The following is a 24,180-nucleotide window of genomic DNA, read 5'->3' on the forward strand; positions in this document are numbered from 1 at the left end:
TTTATCTGACAATTCTGGAAAAGAGAGGGATCTATATTCTTGTAACGAGTCTTCTGGAACCAAACTCTGCCTCTGAATTCCTCCTTCACAACAGAATACGAGCCATACCCAAGATCTGGAGAACTTAACCAACTTAAACAACCAGGAAGGGGGCGACAGAGGATGAGGTGGTTGGATGGCATCACTGACTCAAGGAACATGAATTTGAGCAAACTCCAAGAGGTAGTGAAGGACAGAGAAGCCTGGCATGCAGCAGTCCATGGGGTCGCAAAGAGTCGGACACAGCTTAGCAACCAAACAACAACAAACCAGGAAGGTGTTGAAACCCAGTGGCATCTTCATTGCTGACAGTTATTTATTCCTAAATTCTTTTAACAAATCCTTACTGAGCACCCACTCTATGGCAGGCACCATGCTAGTTACCTCCATGACAATCCTGAGGGCCATCACAGCAAACGGCAGGGTCAGGAGGTTAACAGGCCAAGCACAGGAAAAGAAAAGTATGATTTTAAACAGATTCAAACAGCTCCTCACTGGTGTCTACAGATACACAAGACACTGTCGACACACACAAAAGTCTAGCCTGCAGTCAAAGGTGACTTGAGCCTGCAGGACTCAAGACTGGTCATTAATTTATCTTCAAAGACCTGGGCAGAGTCAACAATCTCATCTTCCAACATCAAAGGTAATGAAACTGTATTTTGAGTGGTTCTCTTCTTTCTAATGAAGCTTTCTTGGTTCTTAGGATTATTTTATGGGAAGCTGACCTAGGAGTGATATAAATAAAAAGCAAGCTGTAGGCGGAGTTCCTGGGCAGGTGAAGGATACAGAGTACACATCGCTCTCAGAGCATTTGGTGGGGGATGGGGGTGGGGGGGGCGCGGGTATGGGTTCTAAAACCCTAAAACATAATTTTTTTTTTCCAAAAAAGATACAAGTGAACTTACATACAAACCAGAAATACACCCACAGACACGGAAAACAAATTTAGGGTTACCAAAGGGGAAAGGTGGGGTAGGGGAAGAAATAAATTAGGAGTTTGGGATACATATACTACTATATACGGGCTTCCCAGGTGGCTCAGACATTAAAAAATCTACCAGCAATACAGGAGATCCTAGTTTGATCTCTGGGCCAGGAAGATCTCCTGGAGAAGGGAATGGCAACCCACTCCAGTATTATTTCCTGGAGAATTCAATGGACAGGGGAGCCTGGCTGGCTAAAGTCCATGGGGCCGCAAAGAGTCAGACACGACTAAGCACAGCACAGTATGTAAGGGAGAAGGATATGAAAAAATAGATGCATACGTACGAATAACTGAGTCACTTTGTTGTACACCTGAAAGTGACACAACCCTGTAAATTAACTACACTTCAACTTTTTAAAATGGTTAAAAATAAATGAGTAAAAGTAATTCATCTCAAAAAAGCTGCTGCTATAGGTCAGGGTCCTAATAGACTTCATGTCCATGCATTCTGCTGGGAGGTCCAAAGTAAGGCTCCTAACATTTACCAACTGTCAAAACCTCCTGGGGTGCTTTGAAAAATGCAGCTGTCTGAAAAGAGAGGCAGAAAGTGGATTAGTGGTTGCCTGGGGCTGAGGTTGGAACAGGGAGTGACTGCAAAGAGGCACAAACATCTTTTCAGGGTGATAGGAATGTTCTAAACTTGGATTGGGCTGATGGTTGCGCAACTTTGCAAGTGTACAAAAATCATGGAGTTAGAAGACTTAAAATAAGTAAATTTTATGCTATGCAAACTCAGCCTCAATAAAACTGTTTTTTAAAAAAGCTAAGAATGGGACTTCCCTGATGGTCCAGTGGTTAAGAATTTGCCTGCCAATGCAGGGAACAAGGGTTCAATCCCTGGTTTGGGAAGATCCCACAGACCCCAGAACAACTAAGCTGGTGAGCCGCAGCTACTGAAGACCGCATGCCTAAAGCCCATGCTCCACAACAAGAGAAGCCACAGCAATGAGAAACCTGTACACCACCACTTGGGAGTAGCCCCCATCCACCGCAACTAGAGAAAGCCAGGCACAGCAATGAAGATCTAGCAAAGCCAAAAGTAAATAAATAAAGAACAATTTTAAAAAGAAATAAGCAAAGAATATAAAGGATAAACTATGCAAGTCACAGAGCCATATCTGTTTAGTGGTAGGAAAATTTTTGAGCATTATTCTCTAGCATTACAAATAAATAAATAAAAAGCACTCATAAAATTTTCAGTTTCTCGTAGAATAGACTCAAATATCACACTTCAAAATACAGTTACCGAGGCCTCAACCTGGGTAAATTCCAATTCAAGTGTTTGAGTGAGGACTCAGTCATCTGTTATTTTTTTTTAACCTCTCCAGGTGACTCTAGGGTATTAGCCAGGTTTGAGCATCACTGATAGAAAGCTAAAGGAGATGAAAAAGGCAAGGTACCTTATTTCTAATAATGTTTATCTCATTTTATTTTACTCTGAGCCATCAGGGATCTGATCATAAAAGAAAATTTTATGGCCCCAACCAGTTTTTTGTTTTGCTTTGCTTTTTTTTTTTGAATCATGGAAAGGGCAGTAATTCAGGTGCCATAGGACCACAAGAAGTTTGAGATTTTAACCTAGAAAGTGAGGTAACCAGCTTTAAACCAATCATATACATGGAATAGCTATCCAGGTTATAACTTAAGAAGATTGTCAGACATCCAGGCATGTTCCAGAAAAGAATTAATTTCAAATACTCTTGTTCCATCGAGCCCCCAAATCATCAAGTTACTGAGGGAGAAGGAAGCAGGGTGACAGAAGAGAGAGGGAGTGTGGTCTTGCACTGAACACCAATTTGTAACCTGTTAGAGTTTGAACCACACACACAAGTTAACTGTTTTAATAATCCAGAAAGTAGAAAGCTTTGACTTGCAAATTACTTCTCACAGCATTGGCTTTCACACTGAGACAAAGTTCATTCATTTAAGGTTCAATAGCCATGGGCCCAACACACGAGACAAGGAAACTGAGGCAGAAGTAGTTTCCACGGCTGTTAGGCTTTCTCTTCTTTTTATGTACCTGGGGGAGACATGGAATCTGAACTCACACCCTAAGTATTTTACAAAGGCTCCCAGGGAGGGCTGTCCTAGAAGTCTGGTGTGTAAAGGCTGAGTCTAGTAGCTAGCACGCGGTCATTCTTATCTAGAACTGCTTCCCTAACAATATCAGTGGGTCCAGCGGATAGAGATTTGCTCAGAGAACATCCAGAAGTCTGACCTCAGAGGCCCGCGCTGGCTCCAGTCCACATTCACACGCTCGCAGCCCATGTCCTGGTCTCAGTTCTATTCTAGCTGCATCTCTACCCGGGGGCTTTCGGAACACACGCAACAACATCCAGGCACAATCACAGCATCCTGTGCCTCTGGCTCCTTCCTGCAGCGGCTGTTTTGCAGGAACAGAAGCAGCTGAGCTCTGGACCGGACTGAGGAGCAAAAAGGGCCCCAGTCCACCGCACCTGGCCCAGGGAACAGCCCGTGAGATCTCTCACTCTGTAAGGCCAGATATCTGGTCTGGTGCAAAGAGCCAGGAAAACAATTTTCTTAAAAATAAACAAATTCCCAGGAGATCAATGGTCTGGAAACATTCCTTGGAGATTCCCACAGGCCCTGCTGATAAGCAGTGAGCAACTTTACAAACAACCATCAGGATTCAGACCCACCCCTCACAAGATGGCCCACACACCACCACGCAGACACATCTTGGAAGAGTCATGGTGGTTCTGAACCCAGCAGGACACACAGGCACTTCATTTCTGCAGCAGGATAACCATCCTTCCCATGTGGGATAATTTCCTGATAAATTACGGTTAGGAAAAAATGAAATTTTAAAACATTCTTTGTTATTAGTTTAGGTGTGTATTTTTTTCGTTTCTTTTTTCCCTTTTCTTCTCTACTTTGCAGACACCTAATCAGCTATCTACTCTTTAAAAGGCATCGTGTTTAATACCATAGGGAGGGACTTTGCTGGCGGTCCAGTAGCTAAGACTCCATGCTCCCAACACAGGGGGCCTCAGGTGCCATGCCTGGTCAGGGAACTGAGATCCCACGTGCCACAACTAAGACTAGATGAAGCTAAATAAATAAATGATAAATATTTTTTTAAAAACTATTGCAAGGCGACAAAGGTTAATCTGACAAAGTCCTGTTTCAAAATCATTTATGAAAAAAAAATCATTTATGATCTAATAGGAGAGATGAGATTTACAGAGGAAAAACTAAATAGAAGGTAATTGTAATAATGATGATGATTAAGATTTTACTCGGCGTGAAAGGTTCTCAATGACCCTGAGAGGTGGTTATAATCCCTATTTACAGATGTGTAAGCTGAGCCTCACAGGGCCCAGGTCATTTTTTCCAAGGATATTAACTCTTAACTGATCACAAATCCATTAACCCTACCCACGGTGACCTTAATGATCTGAGAATGACGTCTTCTATCTCACATCATTTCTGAACGTCAGGTCTCTTGACAATATCTTTAACTTTTTGATGAGATCTGGACAGACTGCAAACTCATTGTTTGGAGTTAACTTTTAACAAAGACCTGCATCCACGCTCCAGTATTTGAAAGCGAACTATCTCTCTCATCCAGAGTTGTTCACTGAACTGTGTGCTGGGGACACAACTAGTAGCTTCCACACTGTTTATTTACTCTTCACACTAACAGCTCCAGGTCTTCACTATTTTCTCCTCAAGTAAGATAACAACATTCTCTTATTCCTTGTGTCAAGTCATTTCTCTCCTCTCCTTGCAACCTCATCCCGAAATATTCTCATACAAGAAGGCTTCTTGGGCAACTCTGTGCCTCCTTGAAGTCACAGGGCTTGAATTCAGGTTCTGTATTTTCTGCGATCTCTTATCATTCAGCCTTTCCCTGAATCCTTTACCTCGGCATCACAGGTACCCAAAGTCTTGTCATTTTAACCCTGGTGCAATTTTGGGGGTACATCTGTCTTGTTATCCAACTTGACATTAGATCTTACAGATATATTTAGGATAAGGCCGAATGCAAGTGAATATTAAATATTAACTATTAGTTGACATTAATATAGCAATTCAATTAGGTTGAATTTTTCATGATCATCTCAACAAAGAGTGCTACTTAAAAAATTAGAATATGAGGGGACTTCCTTGGTGATCCAGTGGTTAAGAACCCGCCTGCCAACCCAAAGGACATGGGTTCAATACCTGGACCTGGAATGAAGATGCCACACGCCCTGGGGCAACTTCTCAAGGAGCAACCCTCAAGGAGCAGCTACTAAAGTCCACTCGCCCTATAGTTTACCATCTACAAGAGAAACCCAAGCACCACAACTAGATAAAGCCCACATGAAGCAGTGAAGACCTATCACAGTCCAAAATTAATTAATTAGTTAACTTTAAAAAAATTAAAACCTGAGAGAAACTCAAATTAAGTGATCCTGCTGATGAACACAAATGTCTGTGTCTAAATCAAATTTCCAGTACATATTTTTCACTAATTTTAGAAAGAATATTGCACATTATTTAGATGTTTCTGTTAATGTTAAATGTTTGTTTTGAAAACAGAATATTAAAAAATAAGGGAAAATAAAAAACAGTATTAGACAATGACCCCATCATCCCTCACCCATAAATGATTACTTTACATGACTTCCTAGTCTTTGGTCAGCTTCACAGTTACCATATTTAACATTAAAGTGTACGTACAAGTGTGTCTCTTTTTTCCTATCACATGATGAATTGCTTTTACAATCCCAATTTACTAATCACATCCGTGTACTTGAATATTTAGGATGAAGGAATGCTTTTGCTACTACAAACATCATCAAACACATTCGTATATATAACCATCCCAACATTTTAGATGTCTCACCAAGGGCAGATTCCCAGAAGTGACAGAACAGTGAGAAATGATTAGAACATTGTAAAATCTCCCGAAAGAGCATGGCTTAAAAAAAGGGCATTATTGGGACTTTCCTGGTGATCCAATGGTAAAGTATCTGCCTTGCAATGCAGTGGACACAGGTTTGATCCCTGGTCAGGGAACCAAGATCCCACATGCCTCGGGACAACTTTTGTGTGCCACCGCAAAAGATCCCCTGAACTATAATCAAGACCTGATGCAGCCAAATAAATAAATTAAAAAAAAAATGCACAGGGCACTGTCTTTTCTTGGCTGCTGTCCTTCGGATCCCCGCTTCACCCTGGGTCTGGACGGCAGGGGCGCCATCTGCTTTACCGCCGGGACACCTGAGCGCGCCCGCCAGCACCTCTCACCTGGCCCCCGGCCGCTGCCCCTCTGCCGGCTGTTCTGCAGCCCCAGCACCTCCAGCTCCGCGATGCCTGGCCTCTCCATCACCGTCACCTCCACCGTCAGCCGCCCCACCAGCTGCTGGGGGCGCACGCTGACCACGTGCTCATACTTCCCCAGCCGTCTCTGCAGGAGCTCCTCGTAACTCAGGAGGAAGGCGGCCTTGTCCTTGCTGGGAAGCACCACAGAAGCTCTGAATGTCTCCGTCCCCTTCTCCCTGGAAGGAAGAGAAAAGGCGGCGGGGGGTCGGAGAAAGCCAGGCACCCTCAAGTCCAAGACAGTCCCAGCCAAGCGCTCTCAGTGAGAACCCTCAGCATTCCCCACCAAGAATACTGCACCAAGAATAAGCCACCAGCCACTGCAGCCGTCCCCATGATGCACCCTGAGGGGATTGAGGATGCAGAAAAATAGGAGACTGACCCGAGATAGTTAAGGTGCATATCTAAGGACTTGTTTCAGTAAGCCCAGACTCTCTCACCTTCCCATACATGGAAAAGCACTAACACCATTCACCGGAGACGTCTGGAATTTTTTCTGACTAGCGGTCATGTTCTGATGCTCTACTACATTTATTTTTTCAGTAGAACCTCCTCCATATCCCAATCCTCCCTAACCTCTCTGGAACAGTCCCTCAGAGCCACCTGAGAGACGGTCTCCAGGGCTATGGTCCTCAAAAATGCCTCCAAGAAAACATAATCCTCAACTTTCAGGTTGCGCGTAACTTTTTCAGTCGACATCAGAAAGAAAAACTAGAATTTAGCTTTGGGAGGAGAAGCAAATGCTTGCACTAGAGGAAGGTTATACGGGTTCAAGGAATCCTGAAGAGAAGAGAGTTCAAAGACCACGGAACCCTTCTACTTCCTTCTCCCTGACACAGACCCGAGGGGGCAGAGGGGAAAAGGACTGATACAGGTGACCTCAAGGAAAAACACACAGGGACCCCCCGTGGTTCTGGTTAACACCCCACACTGCCAACTTGGGGTGCCGGTGTGATCCCTGGTCTGGGAACTGAGATCCCACATACCACACTGCTGCTGCTGCTGCTAAGTCGCTTCAGTGGTGGCCGAAATAAATTTGTGGCCAAAATAAATTAATGAATAAAGTAACATTTTTTAAAAAAGGAAAGCAGATACATGCTGTGATCCAACTAAACAGAACTGTGGCATGATTCTGAACAATTTGTGAAGTGTAAAAAAAAAGTAATAATAATCCTCATAAAGCCCACACCATTTTCTCTAGATCCTGTAATTGTTTTTCTTCAAAAGGAACAGATACTTTTTTCAACTGGGCTAGCAGAGAAGGAAACAAATCTCAGTATACTAGGTGGCTCTGCAGTTAATGTTATTTACAGTCATTAAAAATGAATTGACTTATTGGTCTTCAATGTTTGGATTAAGTTCATAGACAGAGTTCAAATACCATGACAGATCAGAATTTAAATGTTGATAATTCTGACAATGCAAAAGTAAATGATTAAGTAGGAAAAGAAAAGGTCAGGTGACATGCAGGAGCGAGAATACTACCATTGAAGATAACAGGGCTCATCTAGGATGGTATAACTCTGCTTATATTGAAGAAGAAAAAGAAATAATACAAAAATTTGGAATACAGAGAGAAAGTGGGAATATTATAAATCTGCTGAATCCTCTTTCTTCACAGCAGAGAATCAACAATCAATCAACATCTGATTTTTATCAAGAAATTTTTTTAAAAGCAAGACTATTGTCAAAGCTATGGTTTTTCCAGTAGTCATGTACAGATGCGCGAGTTGGACCATAAAGAAGGCTGAGTGCCGAAGAATTGATGCTTTCAAATTGTGGTGCTGGGGAAGACTCTTGAGAGTCCCTCAGAGAGCAGGGAGATCAAAACGGACAATACTAAAGGAAATATTCATTGGAAAGACTGATGCTGAAGATAAAGCTCCAATACTTTGGCCACCTGATGAGAAGAGCTGACTCACTGGAAAAGACCCTGAAGCTGGCAAAGATTGAGGGCAGGAGGAGAAGGGGACACAGAGGATGAGGCAGTTGAGCGGTACCACTGACTCAATGAACATGAATCTGAGCAAACTCTGGGAGATAGAGAAGGACAGGGAAGCCTGGCGTGCTTAAGTTCACGGAGTCACAAGGAGTTGAACATGACAAGTGACTGAACAAGAACAATCATAATATTTAGAATAGGGAGGTAACTACCATAAAACTACAGAAATATCAGAAGTGGATCTTTCTAGGAAGTGAGAACTGGGGAGTGGGGGTGAGTGGGTTTTCGATCATAAACCCTTAGCTACTATATTGTTAACCAATTATATTATATATTATGAATATGGTAAAAATAAAAAGATAAATCCTTGAAACAAAGGGTGAAAACAAGATGGGAAGTCAAAGAGGTAGAAAACTTGACACTTGGCTGTAGTGGACGTCTAATTCCTGAATTCAGTGGTACTTACCCATTATCTTCTATGGTTTTATTCCTCTTCTCTTTTACCTTATCACCACTTCTCTTTTCTTTCTCTGTAATTTCTCCCTGATACACCTTGTCTCCAAGAAGCCTGAAACACAAGAGACAGCTGTCGGGGGGAGGGATGGGAGGAGGAATAATTAGGGAGTTTGGAGGGGACATGTACACGCTGCTGCATTTGAAATGGATAACCAACAAGGACCTAGTGTATAGCACAGGGGACTCTGCTCAATGCTGCGTGGCAGCCTGGATGGGAGGAGAGTTTGGGGTAGAATGGGTGCATGTATATGGGCAGCTGAGTCCCTTCACTGTTCACACAACATTGTTAATCGGCTATACCGCAATACAAAATAAAATGTTTAATTGAAAAGAATAAAAGAGAGACAGCTCTACTGCCAGCTTGCCAAGACAAAGTCAAGCATGGATCTCATAACCATGACAACCCTAGAAAATATTTTTGTTTGCCTCTTGGATATGCACTGAGAATGCATTCCAGACTAGGGCACTACCCTTGCATCACTCATTTCGTTCTAGGGCAAATTTCAACAGGTCCACATGTTAAGAGCCAACCAATGGTGTCTCTGATTCTCCAGGAGGAACACAGGAGACCTGCTCAAACAAACTTCCAAGAAGATGCACCAACTTGAATCCTGCCCAGACCTAAAATTAAACCCACATACCTATTTTGCATCTCTTTACCTCTTAGTTCAGGTGAAAAGAAGTCAATATATGGTATCTAGTTAACAAAGGTTATCATGCTGGCTGGTCCTTCAGATGTCAGCTTCAACACTGACTCCTCTGAGCCACCTTCTCAACTCCCTGACCTAAAAGAGCCCCCTCAATCCTACTTGTCATCTCTATAGCACTCACTACCGTCTGAAGGCAATCTTATTATTCATCTGTTTGCTTATTTGTTTCTCCCCAGAGGAATTTCTAGAGCAGAGCAACACCCATCTTTTTCAAAGAAGTAGACCAATCACCTTGAAGTATGCCTGGCCTGGGGTGGGTAGCCATTTGTTGGAGGGAAAGAAAGAGGAAATGAAGGGAAGGAGGAAAGAAGAGAGGAATGGGACGAAAGAAGAGATAAGAAGAAGGAGGAAGGGGGAAATGGGGATGGAAGGAAGAAGGCAGAGGGGAGGGAAGCAACCTTCTTTCCCATGGACAGTCCTTTGGGTTGAGAATTTATATATTCTCAGGGTCAAAGGCTGTGGTCCCGGCATCTCAGGCTCCCCTGACCACTTGACAGAGAAATCTTCATTCCAGAGTTCACCTACACAGTGAAGTTAGTGATGAAAGCTGCAGCTGGGATCTGCATCTGAAACGTGACTTCCTGGTCCTCAGACCCTCTGTTGAGCATCTTACAGGCAACTGTGGTGAAGGCATAACGGGAAATGATGGTAGACTTCACCGAGAACTCCGTCATCAGGGGTTTGGTTTTCTGTTGGAATCAAAACACACGGTATGCTGTGCGCTTGAAACTATCACAACACTGTACAATCAACTATACTTCAATTTTTAAAAAGCACACACATAGCCCACACACATAGCCCACAAAAGCGTGATTCAACCATTTGGGGGTAGGTGTGGTCTTTTTTTTCTGTAAGAGAAAATCATCTTCAATTTGGGAGTCCTTGAACTTGTGATTGTTTTCTTCTTTCTTTGTCTTGTCCTGAGTTTCTGTGATTTTCCCCTTCACTTGTAAGCAAACCACAGCTGAACAACAAGTGCATGACAGAGAAACAAACTGCTTAGCCCAGCTTTAAGAAATGAACCCAGTAGGGACGGATCAGTTACAGACTGAGATTAACATACACATGAAAATGAAAGTGAAAGTTGCTCAGTCGTGTCTGATTCTTTGCGAACCCATGAACTATTCAGTCCATGGAATTCTTCAGGCCAGAATACTGAAGTGGGTAGCCTTCCCCTTCTCCAGGGGGACCTTCCCAGCCCAGGGATCGAATCCAGGTCTCCCGCATTGCAGGCAGATTCTTTACCAGCTGAGCCACCGGGGAAGCCCAACATACAAACACTACTATGTATAAAATAGGGATTCCCACGTGACACTAGTGGTAAAGAACCTGCCTGCCAATGCAGGAGATCTGGGTTCTATCCTGGGGTCGGGAAGATTCTCTTGGAGGAGGGCATGCAACCCACTCCAGTATTTTTGCCTGGAGAATCCCAAGGACAGAGGAGCCTGGGGGGCTACAGCCCACGGGGTCACAAAGAGTCGGACACAACTGAGTGACTCAGCACACACACACATGTATAAAACAGATAAACAACAAGGACCTACTGAAGACTACAGGGAACTCTACTCAGTACTCTGTGATAATCTGTATGGGAAAAGAATCTGAGAAAGAATGGACACATGCTGAATCATATAACTGAATCACTGTGCTCTACACCCGTAACTAACACAACATTGTAAATCAACTTCAAAAAAAAATTTTTTTAAAAACTAAAAAAAAAAAAAAGACACATGCAAGTTTTCCAATTTAACAGAGTTAATTTTGCTTAAAGAATTTAATAAATTATTGGAATTTTATGAGTATGTGAAGCACATAACACTTTTATAAATTTTTAGATCACATTTCTAGGATCACTGAATTGATTATAAGATCAGAGCATACCTAAAGACATTCTCATACTTCCAAGTTAATTTCAATATCCACTTAGAGAAACTATACTGTGGGGTTTTTCCATTCAGATGACAATCCCACTATTATAAAATGAGAATCAATACTGAGCTCAAGAAAGTATTTGGGGAATTAGAACCGCAATAAAGGAAAGTGTATGCTAAGTACATTTATCCCTAAAGCTTCTGATAAAGGGCAGTGGCTAGAAAGTGCAAATTTAAAAGCTGGTTAAAACTATTCACTATTCTCTGTGCATCCATAATATGTGTAAATGCTTCTATCTCATTGTACTATAATTTCAGCTAAGTGTCTTCATCACAAGCATTGAGCCAGGCCAGAGTAGGGGCGGGGTTGAAGACAGAGTTTTGGAGACTATTCATCTGGTGGCTGAACTTTAAGTAGAAAAAAAAAAAAAGATCTAACTGCATTTGAAAGATTTTCACCTAAAAAGAAAAGAAGTTCTCTCATTTGGTCTGAGAAGGAATTATTTCAAAACAATGGTTCCCAAGATGTGGTCCACAGATCAGCAACAACAGTATCACCCAGAAACTTTTGTTAAAAATGCAGAAACGTTAACACATATATGTGCAATCTATAAAAAGGGTACTGATGAACCTATCTGCAGGGCAGGAATGGAGACGCAGACACAGAGAACGGACTTGTGGACACAGTGGGCAAAGAGGAAGGTGGGACGAATTGAGAGATTAGCATTGACCTACATACTGTACTGGGCTTCCCCAGTGGCTCAGTTGCAAAGAATCTGCCTGCCAATGCAGGAGACCCAGGAGAAGCAAGTTTGATCCCTGGGTTGGGAAGATCCCTTGGAGGAGGAAATGGCAGTCGACTCCAGTATTCTTGCCTGGAGAATCCCCATGGACAGAAGAGCCTGGTAGGCTAGAGTCCACAGGGTCCCAAAGAGTCAGACAGGACTGAAGCGACTCAGCATGCACATATACACTACCACGCGTGAAGCAGACAGCTATCGGGAAGCTGCTGGACAGTACAGGATGCTCAGCTTGGTGCTCTGTGATGGCAAGAGGGGTGGGAAGGGAGCGTGGGAGGAAGTCTCAAGAGGCGGGGATATATGTATACCTACAGCTGATTCACGTTCTTGTACAGCAGAAACTAACACTGTAAAGCAGTGATCCTCTGATTAAAATATTAAAAAATTTTAGAAGAAGAAATGTAGTTTCTCGGACTCCACCCCAAACTCACAGAGCAAGAATCTCAGGGGGCCAGTCCAGCAATCTATGCTTCAACATGCCCTCTAAGGGACTCTGGTGTTTGAGAAATACTTTTTAAAATTAATATAGCTAGATGACACTTCATGTATTTCTGCTATAGTTTTATAATATCTCTAAATTGAGAGGGCTTCCCAGGTGGCTCCATAGTAAAGAAGTTGCCTGTCAAGAGTGAGACACGGGTTCGACCCCAGGGTCGGGAAGATCCCCTGGAAAAGGAAATGGCAACTCACTCCAGTATTCTTGCCGGGGAAATCCCATGGATGGAGGAGCCTGGTGGGCTACAGTCCATGGGGTTGCAAAGAGTTGGACACAACCTAGCAACTAAACAACAATATAAATTGAGAGGGCTTGAATAAATCACCAAAATTATGTCTTCTTTTGAGATCCAAGAATCTAAAGCAAAGCCAAAAGTAAGGAATAAAGCTTTGGATTTTAGGAAATCATTCCTGAAATCAGGAATAACTGATGACAAAATATTCTTTATGTACATCTGGTCTCTTTAGGACAAAATCTGTTGCATGACGCCATGGTGTCTGGAGAGAATTTGACACAACAGTAAAAACTGCACACCCTCTTCATCTCTTTAGATGTTTGAGTTTACAACCCTGCTTTAATTGGGAGTTGCCCTTGAACTGCATTTAGACATTGGGTTAATTATTCCAAACTCTACACTCTGTCTGATCATGACACATTTTACTGGTTTTGTTTTGGGAATTAGACTTCTGTATATTAGAAACACCCCTGAAATGAAGACAGTATAGTGTAAGCTGCAAAAACAAATATGAAGAAAAAGAAACTCAAGTCCAATCCCGTGACTTAACTAATGTAAGATCAGGATAAGGTACTTGCCCCTAGTCACACAGGTGGGAGCTAAGAAATCTAGAGTAAAAAGAAATGAGCTATCAAACCATAAAAAGACATGGTAGAACCATAAATGCATATTCCTAAATGAAAGAAGTCCATATGAAAAGGCTACATACTGTATGACTCCAACGTTCTGGAAAGGGCAAAAGTACAACAACTATTGCAGGCAGGGGAAGTCTGTGAACAGTCAAGTCCAGGATTTCTAGGGCAGTGAAAATACTCAGTGTTGTTGTTGTTGAGTTGCTAAGTCATGTCCCAACTCTTTGTGACCCCATGGATTATAGCCCACCAGTCTCCTCTGTCCATGGAACTTTCTACGCAAGAATATTGGAATGGGGAGCCACTCCCTTCTCCAGGGAATCTTCCCAAGCCAGGGATTGAACCCTGGTCTCCTTCACTGCAGGTGGATTCTTTACCATCTGAGCCACCAGGGAATCTCAGATTCATGTCCATTGAGTCAGCGATGCTATCTAACCATCTCATCCTCTGCCGCCCCCTTCTCCTTTGATATGATAATGATGGATGCATGCTGAGTCGTTTCAGTCATTGTCCAACTCTTTGCGACCCTATGGACTAAAGCCCGCCATGCTCCTCTGTCCATGGGATACTCCAGGCAAGAATACTGGAGTGGGTTGCCATGCCCTCCTCCAGGGGATCTTCCCAACTCAGGGATGGAACCTACATCTCCCTCATCTCCTGTATTGGCAGGTGGGTTCTTTACCACTAGTGCTACTTGGAAAGCTCCAATAATGATGGATATATGTCATTAAACACTTGTTCAATCCCATAGAATGTACATCACCAAGAGTGAACCCTAAGGTAAACTATAAACATTGAGTGATTATGATGGGCCAATACCGGTTCATCTTTGGTTAAAAATGTCCCATTCTAGAGAATGATGTTGACGATAGCAGAGGTGAAGCCTGTGTCAGGGTAGGAGCATAAAGGAAATCTGCACCTTTCTCTCAACTTTGGTTTAAACCTGAAACTGCTCTAAAAAACAAAGTCAAAGTCTTAATGATACTTGAAACAAAACCCAGCTTAAGAATCGGGAGTCCCTAACTTCCAATCCTGCCTCTTCTGTTAAAGGATTGCAGAAGCTGGCCAGTGAAGGCTTTCACAGCGGTCACTGTTAGACAGCCAGTAAAATACAAAACTGCCAAAACATTGTAAATACAATGCTGATTTAAAAGTTACCTGTGAACCTCAGAGTTATCACCCCATTGAATCATGAATACTCCAGACAGAGCAGGGAGCTGAATGCTTTCTGCACTGGTGTCATCTTCTGACATTTTCCCCCAATTTTTTTCTTATCAATTTATCACTTCTTTACACAAAAGTTGAGTAGTAACATAGAAAAAAATCTTAAGTTTATGTCTTTGATAAGCAGAGAGGACAGTTCTAGCATTCCGAACAAAGCTGAGCTTCATTTGTAGAGGCTCTCTGCCCTGTACTGTTTCTGACATAATGAAAGATTGGCTACACTTGGTACCCTTGAGACTATCTTTGATGTCACGCTGATTTGTTCTCATTTATGAGATAATGATCAGTTAGAATTTCACTGCAACTAAAATGTGACAAAGCATGGTTCATGGCTCATGGCCCCAGGAGACAGGTTGAGAAAAGTTTCAAGAAACTATTTTAGTGTTACTGCTCCTGCCTTGTTACTGGTTTCCCACAAGAGGCTCTGTGTTATTGACACGAACACCCCTTGTCTGGCCGTGATGGCACTGTCTGCTAAAAATCTATTAACACCAATTATGCACTCCTGTATCCCCATCCTTGAAAGCTTTCCCTCCCCTCGTTCCCTGCCCCTCTTGGACTGCAAACACATGGAAAAGAGGGCTCGTGATTTATGCTTTTTTTTTTCCCATGCACAGCTCTCAGCATGGAGTCAAAATCAAAACCAATTACAAAACTGAATTTTCTGAATCGCGAACAATTAAAGAAAAATCTATATCCCCCAACAGGAAATGGTAATAAGTAGTATTTAGTTAAGTTCAACTCTACATTCTAGGATGGATTGGGAAGAAATATTAACATACAATCTGTTCTCTTAAGGTGCAGTGGGAAGAAAGTGCAAAAACATAGGCAGAAACACAGCAAGATACAAGGAGGTATGTATATTTATTTATTGGCTAGAAGACTTTCCACAGTCCAGAAGGAAGAGAAAAACAGTGAAGACTGTAGGAGTAAGAAAAAGCTTTTAAAGAGATATAGAATTTGTATGGAGTGAAAGAGAACAAAAAGAAATTCTAGAAACATAAAAGACATAGAAACAAGAATAAACCAGAGCCCCTTCCTGGCATGGGAATAGAGCAGTTTAGTGAGAGAGAAGGGCATGTCGGGTGAAGAATATTGGCCAGGTTCGTAAAATCGTGAGGAGATGAACCACACCAAGGACAAGCACAGAACCTGGGATGGCAGAGGTTTACGAAAATGTGTCGTAGAAGAAAGGATATAAAACGATGGCCTCAACCTCTGCCAAAGCACAGTGCTTAGAAATCCAACATGCTTTCCATATTTGTATTCGGCTCAGTATTTTGTTTAGGGATGTGGGCAGAAACCAAGCCTTCCTGTGACATAATAATTTCTTCATTATTTTTTCCTACAAAAGCTAAACAGATGGAAAAGCGTTTTGAGGCAGGGAGGGTCTTAATTAGTCAGGGATCAGAGGTTTCCGTGTGACTCATGTGAGCCGTTTAAGATCAAGCCACACAGAAGACATCCCGAGTCACCCACAATGCAGCTGGAAAGGTGACCGGGAGAGTCTGCCACGGGCAGTGCCAGAAGCCAGGCCGCTTCCCAGAGGACGACCCTCCTGCTGTTTGATTCTGGGCTAACAATTCTTCCTCAACCACTAGAATAAACCATCTCAGAGGTGGAAGAGAAACTCAGAAACCACCGCATCCACTCCCCTCACTTGATGGAGCTTGGCAGTTGGCTGGCTCCAAGTCCAGAGAGGAAACTGAAGTCGCTCAGCCGTTTTCGACTCTTCTCGACCCCATGGACCGTAGCCCGCCAGGCTCTTCTGTCCATGGAATTCTCCAGGCAAGAGTACTGAAGTGGGTTACCATTTCCTTCTCCAGGGGATCTTCCCAGCCCAGGGATCTAATCTGGGTCTCTAGCACTGCAGGCAGACTCTTTGCCATCTGAGCCACCAGGGAATCCCCAAGACCAGAGATCTTAACTATTAATAAACCTCAATGCTTCTTCTTTTTTTAATGCTTCTTCTTATCAAGAAAAAGTTCATGCTGCTATTTCACGAAGCAGAAGACCCCCAGACACGGCCAGACACCCCCAGACAGGGAGGACCTCCCTGAGGACTATATTTACCACCTTGGGGAAATGATTTCCCTCTGCAGACAGAGGGAGTCATCAGTTCTGAATCGCCTATTTGCAGTAACACATTCTATGGCGTGATATTTCATTATGTTTAGAGAGGAAGGCAATCGTAACCCACTCCAGTACTCTTGCCTGGAAAATCCCATGGACAGAGGAGCCTCGTAGGCTGCAGTCCATGGGGTGGCGAAGAGTTGGACACGACTGAGCGACTTCACTTTCACTTTTCACTTTCATGCATTGGAGAAGGAAATGGCAACCCACTCCAGTGTTCTTGCCTGGAGAATCCCAGGGACGGGGGAGCCTGGTGGACTGCCGTCTATGGGGTCGCACAGAGTCGGACACGACTGAAGCGATTTAGCAGCAGCAGCAGCAGAGAGGAAACACAATAGGCAATTATCACCTTTGCTCAGAAAAACAAAAAATCTTACAATCTCTTAAGATAAACCATGAAGGAACTCCCCTGGTGGTCTGGTGGTTAAGACTCTGAGCTTCCAGTACAGGGGGTATGGTTTCAGTCCCTGATCAGGGGACTAAGATCCTGTGTGCCCACGTGAGTCGTTTAAAAACATAACCAACTTACTCACTTTTTTGTGGTCAAAAAAATTTAAAAAAAATTTTTTTAAAGATGACCCATGATGGCTAGTTTTGGGAGCAGGGAGAGAGATACATACATTAGTAGCTCTCAGTGAAGTAACAGTGCTGGTACCATGCTAACTGCTGAACTGACTGTATTTTCTTCTTTTATAAATCCCTTTTTTTTTAACATCAAGAAAAATAGTAATGTTTTAATATTAGAATACTACAGAAAAATTAAATTACTGAAAACTGGGATTGTAGTCAGTATACAAACACTAATATATAGGTCATTTTTATAGATTATAAAGTGCTTGTTACTACATTTTATTAGCAGTGTATACTGACATAGTTGCTATTGTTGTTTAGTTACTAAGCTGTGTCTGACTCTTTGCAACCCCATGGACTATAGTCCACTGGGCTCCTCTGTTCATGGGATTCTCCAGGCAAGAATACTGGAATGGGTTGCCATCTCCTTCTCCAAGGGATCTTGCTGACCCAGGGGTCGAATCCACATCGCCTGCATCGCAGGCAGATTCTTACCACTTAGCCATCAGGGAAGCCCTATACTGACATTACCTTCTAAAGAAAAAAAGTGAATGTTTAGGCTGAGTGTAATTTTATTTTATTTTATTTTATTTTAGGCTGAGTGTAATTTTAAAGATTAATAAGACAGGGACTTCCCTGGTGGTCCAGTGGTTAAGAATCCACCTTCCAACACAGGGGATGTTGGTTCAATCCCTGGTCGGGGAACTAAGATCCCATACGCCAAGGAGCAACTGAGCCTGTGTACTGCAATGAAAGATCCCAGGTGCCAACACAGCCAAATAAATAAATATATTTTTAAAAAACTTAATACAATGGAAGAGGTAGGTTTCTGCTGAGTATGTTATTGAGTTATGCTGGTGGCAGTAGGGGTGGGGTGGGTCCTTTGTATGTCCTTTCCATTTGTCTTCTGAGGTAGGGGTAGGGATTGTGTGCTTAATTCACAGGACATCAATTTTACATTGTTATATTATTTTCTATATTCTTGATGCTCTGGCATTTGGGGATTTGACCTTGGAGAGGTTGTTCCTCCCCTCCCAGGGTCAGCTGATTCCTGGAGATAGCAAAAGTTGCCCTGCGAGCACACCTTCAAGATACAACCAATCAGTAATAGCATCTCCCCATCCCAGTCACCTACCTTACCAAGCCCTTGCACACCAGCCAATATTCCCCCTGCCCCAAATCACCCCATGGTCAGACTCTGGAGCCCAGAGCTTGCCAAAATTATTTCAGCTACCCAGTCCTACAGTCCATGGGGTCACGAAGAGCTGGACACAACTGAATGAATAAACCACCATCCAGTCCTAAGGTTACTCGGCACCCCTAACCTGACTCATCAATTCCTTCCTGCATAAACCACAATAAAGACTCTAGGCCATGCTCTCCCCTCTGACCCTGCTGCCCCGAGTGACCTGGTGCTTCTCCACATGGCCCTGCATGCCACTCGTCCCTGGGGACCTGTGAGTGTAAACTTCCTCCTTCGTGACGGTCATTTCTGTGTCTGCGTGTCTCACCACATCCGCTCAAAACAAATCTTAGCTGCAAATTTTAGAATCTCTGCTACAAAGGGGAGGCCAAGATGTGGCTCTGCCATTGGGAGGTTAAGGTATGACAGTGAATTGTTCTAGGAAAACCAGGCCAGTAGTTGTTGAACACCAAGGAGACTCCGACAAAAAGATACTCCTGCTTTTCAAAAGGTAAACACTGTTAGCATCTGTGACAGCAGAGAGCTTTCTTAAAAGGGTATCTAATTAATTCAGAATAAAATCAAAGGCATGTCCCCAGGGGTCCATGAGCTGGGAGTGATAGGAAGATCCCAGCTGTCGCCACCACATCCTCTTCACTAATCAGAGTAGAGAACGTTCACATTAGTGTGGCACAGCTAGAACGTGAAATACAAGGAAACTTTGGGTAAACCAAGGCTACAGAGGCAGACAGGAGCCAGATCACGGAGCGGGGGTGAAGTGGGAGGGTGGGCTTAAACGTCCTCAGAGTTAATCATACAGGTGACACAAAGTCACTGACTTTTTGCTTTCATTTTAGTCACTAAGTCGTGTCCAACTGTTTTCCAACCCCATAGCCTGTAGCCTGCCAGGCTCCTCTATCCATGGAATTTTCCAGGCAGGAATACTGGAGTGGGTGGCCATTTCCTCTTCCAGGGGATGTTCCTGACTCAGGGGATCAAACCCAAGTCTCCTGCATTGGCAGTCGGCTTCTTTACCGCTGAGCCACCAGGGAAGCCACAAAGCCACTGAAGACATTTGCAAAAGAGAGTGATACACCAGACCCATGCTGGAAAGATCATTCTGGTACTGTCTGGATGGGTAAATGAAGTCAACATTAATAAATTTGTATGATACTTGTTAAAGAGAGGCTTTCTACATTCTTAGATTTCTAAAGAAAAATCTGAGTGATTATATGAAACAGTTAAAGGGTCAAGAAAATCTTTGTAACTACAAATGAAAATAAGAAAAGTAAACTTATTTATTACTCAGGAACTTAAAGCCTTTATAATGACAAATATTTCATAAACAAAGCTAATAGACAAATGACAGACTTAGGGAAGAACTCTTCCAATTCAGAATACAGAGTATCCAAAACACACAGAGATCTCCCACATACTGAGAAGTGCGGGCGTGCACGCTAAGTCGTTTCAGTCATGTCTGACTCTCTGCGACTCTATGGGCTGTAGCCTGCTAGGCTCCTTCCTCTGTCCACAGGATTTCTCAGGCAAGAATACTGGAGTGGGTTGCCATGCCCTCGTCCAGGGAATCTTCCCAACCCGGGATCAAACCCATGTCTCTTTGTCTCCTGCATTGGCAGATGGGTTCTTTACCACTAATGCCATTTGGGAAGCCCATACTGACAATCAGGAGATAAAAATCACAAAAGAGGGCTTCTCTGGTGGGGTAGCCATAAAAAATCCGCCTACCAATGCAGGAGACGTGGGTTCTATTCCTGGGCAGGAAGATCCCCTGGAGAAGGAAATGGCAACCCATTCCAGTATTCTTACCTGGGAAAGCCCATGGACAGAGGAGCCTGGTGGGCTACGGTGCATGCAGCTGCAAAGAATTGGACATGACTTAGGGACTAAGCAACAGGAAAAATTTGAAAAGAAATCGCAATAGAAAAATGGCTGCAGGACCTGAAAAACAACTCATGGAAGAACGACTCTGTATGGAGAAAAATCCAAACTCATAAGTCAGGGGAATACACACTGAAGGACTGATATCACTTTATATTTTAGAGACTGACAAAGAGAGTAATTCTATTGTTGCTGGCGGAAATGTGCATATTCGTCATTGCTGATAGAAATGGAATTAGGACAGAAAGTACTAGGAGTATTCAAAAACTAGTCTGACTACATCTATCAAAATTTTTTAAAATGCATGTGCACTTTGATCCAGCAACCCTACTACTGAAAATCTTGGCCACAGCATTAAAAGCATCCACTTACTAGAAAAAGCAAAAAAGTTTTTGCAGCAGCGTTTATAGACGCCAAAAAATTGAAACCATACTGAAAGCTCAATAGTAGAATGCTTGATAAACGATAGTGTGCCAACGACATGGTATATTTTTCATCATCTAGAAGGGACAGATTTAGGCCACGTGAGGCACTGTTGAGTGAAAATAATAAGAAACAAATACATTCAGGTGAGAAGGCAGTTGGGTGTAATAGTGACAAGCACAAACTCAGAAGCCAGACTGTTGGGACTCAAAACCCTTGTTCGATCACCTCTTATGGAAAGTGTAACCTTGGATAAATGACTGTTTTCTTGTTTGTAAAATGTGTCTGTATTTGGCTGAGCTAGAACACAAGAGATACTCAGGACAACACCTGGCCTGTGGTCAGCATGCAAAAACAGCAGTTGTATTTACATGGTCCCACTGTCTGATAGCATACATGAAAAATCTTAAACTTGCAAATGTATACAAGGGTCCCCACCTTCCTCTGCTGTTTTTTGTTTTTTTTTTCCTCAGTGGTACTTTTCTTCTCCATTCCTAACACATTTAACCATTTACTTATAGACTTTGCCTATCTCTGCCCCTCTTTAGAATTCAAGCTCTATGAAAGACAGTGTCTTGCCTGTTTGTCCATTGCTGGATTGCCAATGCCTTGAACAGTGCTGGGCAGACAGTGAGGACTCAACAAAATCCTTAAATGAATGAATATGTGCATCTATGTCTTGCTGGGAGCAAGGGCTCCTCCCTTTTTTATGAATTTTTACTGAAGAATTGATGCTTTTGAACTGTGGTGTTGGAGAAGATTCTTGAGAGTCCCTTGGACTGTAAAGAGATCCAACCAGTCAATCCTAAAGGAAATCAGTCCTGAATATTCATTGGAAGAACTGATGCTGAAGCTCCAATACTTTGGCCACCTGATGTGAAGAACTGACTCATTGGAAAAGACCCTGATGCTGGGAAAGATTGAAGGCAGGAGGAGAAGGGGACGACAGAGGATGAGATGGTTGGATGGCATCACCGTCTTGATGGACATGAGTTTGAGCAAACTCCAGGAGTTGGTGATGGACAGGGAAGCCTGGTGTGCTGCAGTCCATGGGGTTGCAGAGTCAGATGTGACTGAGCAACTGAACTGAACTGAAGTATGGTTGATTTACAATGATGTGCTAGTTTTTGCTGTTATACACACATATATCCACTCCTGTTTAGATTCTACTCCCATATAGGTCATTACAGAGTATTGAGTAGAGTTCCCTGTGCTATACTGCAGCAGTCTCCTATCTTTTTGGCACCAGGAACCCATTTCATGCAGACAGTTCTTCCATGGATCAGAAGGCTAAGGGATGGTTTCAGGATGATTCAAGTGCATTATATTTATTGTGCACTTTATTTCTATTATTATTACATTGGCTCCATGTCAGATCATCAGACATTAGATCCTAGAGGTTGGCGACCCCCTCAGAGTTCAGCACCCCTCTCGTGGTCAAACCAACCAAGTACCAGGTATGTAGGTGTCGCCTGGCCCTCTCTGTATCACTACCTGGGAACTGATCTGGAGGACAGGCTCCAATGGCGCTGCTCTGACTTCCACTCTTACTGTGAGTCATAAATCATCTATTGTCTCTGGCCCAGGAGTCTCCTGTTTTGTGCCAGGATCCATGAAATAGCAACAGACAAGCTTCCTGGCTTGTACATAGGGTAAAAATCTAGACTCTTCACAATTCTTTACCCATTTATGTTCACATATTGAAGGAGTCTTTGGGCCTATAAAAGAAAACAACAGTCTCAAAGGCCCTTGCTGAATCATCTAACTTTGGAGAAAACAAAACCAAACTTTAGGTCCTGCCCTGATGCTCCAGGCCGGTTGTATCTATCTGGGACTTATCACCTCCTGTCCAGAAACCTTCCACCCCCTACGCCTGCCCAGAAGACTTATTGCCCCCTGCCCAACTACAAATGCCATGTCAACTAAAGAATACCCAAAACATCCCGCCTGATTAACGTTTCCCTTATCGCTTCCACAAACCTCCCTATAAATATGGAGCCTCCCTGATCCCTCTGGGCGTGGGATCAGCCTGGTTGTTAGGCCAACTATTGCCCCTTCTTGCCTGAATAAAGGTAACCTACTTCCGTTGAGGTCATCTCTCCTTCTTTTCTGCCTCAGCCCGAACTATACCTTACACATATGTCTGTCTATGTTATGTGAACATGCAGCAAAACAGAAAAAGACTGAGGGTAACAAATCTGGGGAGGCAGGATCGTGAAGATTGGGGTGGGCAGGGAGGAGTAAGCCATGCAGAAAATGATGAGAATACAAAGTCCCGGTCCAAATAAAGGCGGGAATGATTGTGACGTTGGTCGTGAGCAATTCAGCAAGAATTCAGACACCAGCCAGGAGCAGGGAGTAAACATCTTGGGTTTATGGCTTATCCGTGAGGGTGTGCAGAGGATTCCGTATCCTCAGAGCCTGAAGGCGTGTCCCCACACTTGGATACATCACTGTACACATCGTGGGAAGGAAGGACTGAGGTCATTTCAAATAAACACTTGGAATCCTGAATGTTTCCCCAAGTTCCATCTGGGAGCCTGCAGCATACACCGAGAGCCTGGCCCAACTTCTATCACATGAAGCTTCAATCTACAAATGGGAATTCTCTGCTTGCTTTCACTGTTTACTTCCTAACGCCATCTTTATTTCTTGTGTAAGAACATTACTAAGAAAAGGAAAGGTTCACTTAGATGTTAGCTTTTTTCTGAGAAGGTCTTTGAAAACTTCACACTTCATCCTTATCCTTTTACTGTAATAATCAGTTCTCTTTTCAGAAAAACATCCATTTAAAGAAAAAGTTTATTAAAGAAAGGTTTATAAAAGCTATGCTGAGGACTTTGTGGTGGTTGACTGGATAAGATTCCATGCTTCCAATGCAAGGGGTGAGAGTTCAATCCCTGGTCGGAGAACTAAGATCCCCCATGTTGTGAAGCCAAAAAAAAAAAAAAAGAACATGACAATACCATCATAATAAACATTTTTTTAAAAGCTATGCTGTTTCACGTTCAATTTCTTCTACATGCAACTTTAAGGTTTGAAGTAGCTGTGAGCACAGCTGTTACCTGGTTCCAAATACACAGACTCGTGAGGGGTACAGACTTTTAATTAAGAGAATTTATGTGAATATACTTACCAGCCTTTGCAACAGCCTGATTTGCCTTGGGATCCTGAGTCCAACCTAGAAG

At 43.1% G+C, this 24,180-nt stretch overlaps 1 protein-coding gene across 1 annotated transcript in view; it reads right to left on the reverse strand.

The window, feature by feature from the left end:
• The window catches only part of ITIH5 (inter-alpha-trypsin inhibitor heavy chain 5), an 87,466-nt gene that overhangs the window by 50,894 nt on the left and 12,392 nt on the right, over nt 1–24,180 (reverse strand). Inside the window, exons 2-5 of the mRNA XM_043883489.1 lie at nt 24,129–24,173; nt 10,052–10,215; nt 8,767–8,868; nt 6,287–6,537 (exon numbers count right to left, since the gene is read on the reverse strand). Coding sequence (XP_043739424.1) covers nt 6,287–6,537; nt 8,767–8,868; nt 10,052–10,215; nt 24,129–24,173 — 562 coding nt within the window. The remainder of the gene's footprint in view (nt 1–6,286; nt 6,538–8,766; nt 8,869–10,051; nt 10,216–24,128; nt 24,174–24,180) is intronic.

The sequence above is a fragment of the Cervus elaphus genome, chromosome 23 (assembly GCF_910594005.1).
Source record: "Cervus elaphus chromosome 23, mCerEla1.1, whole genome shotgun sequence".
Classification (NCBI taxonomy): domain Eukaryota; kingdom Metazoa; phylum Chordata; class Mammalia; order Artiodactyla; family Cervidae; genus Cervus; species Cervus elaphus.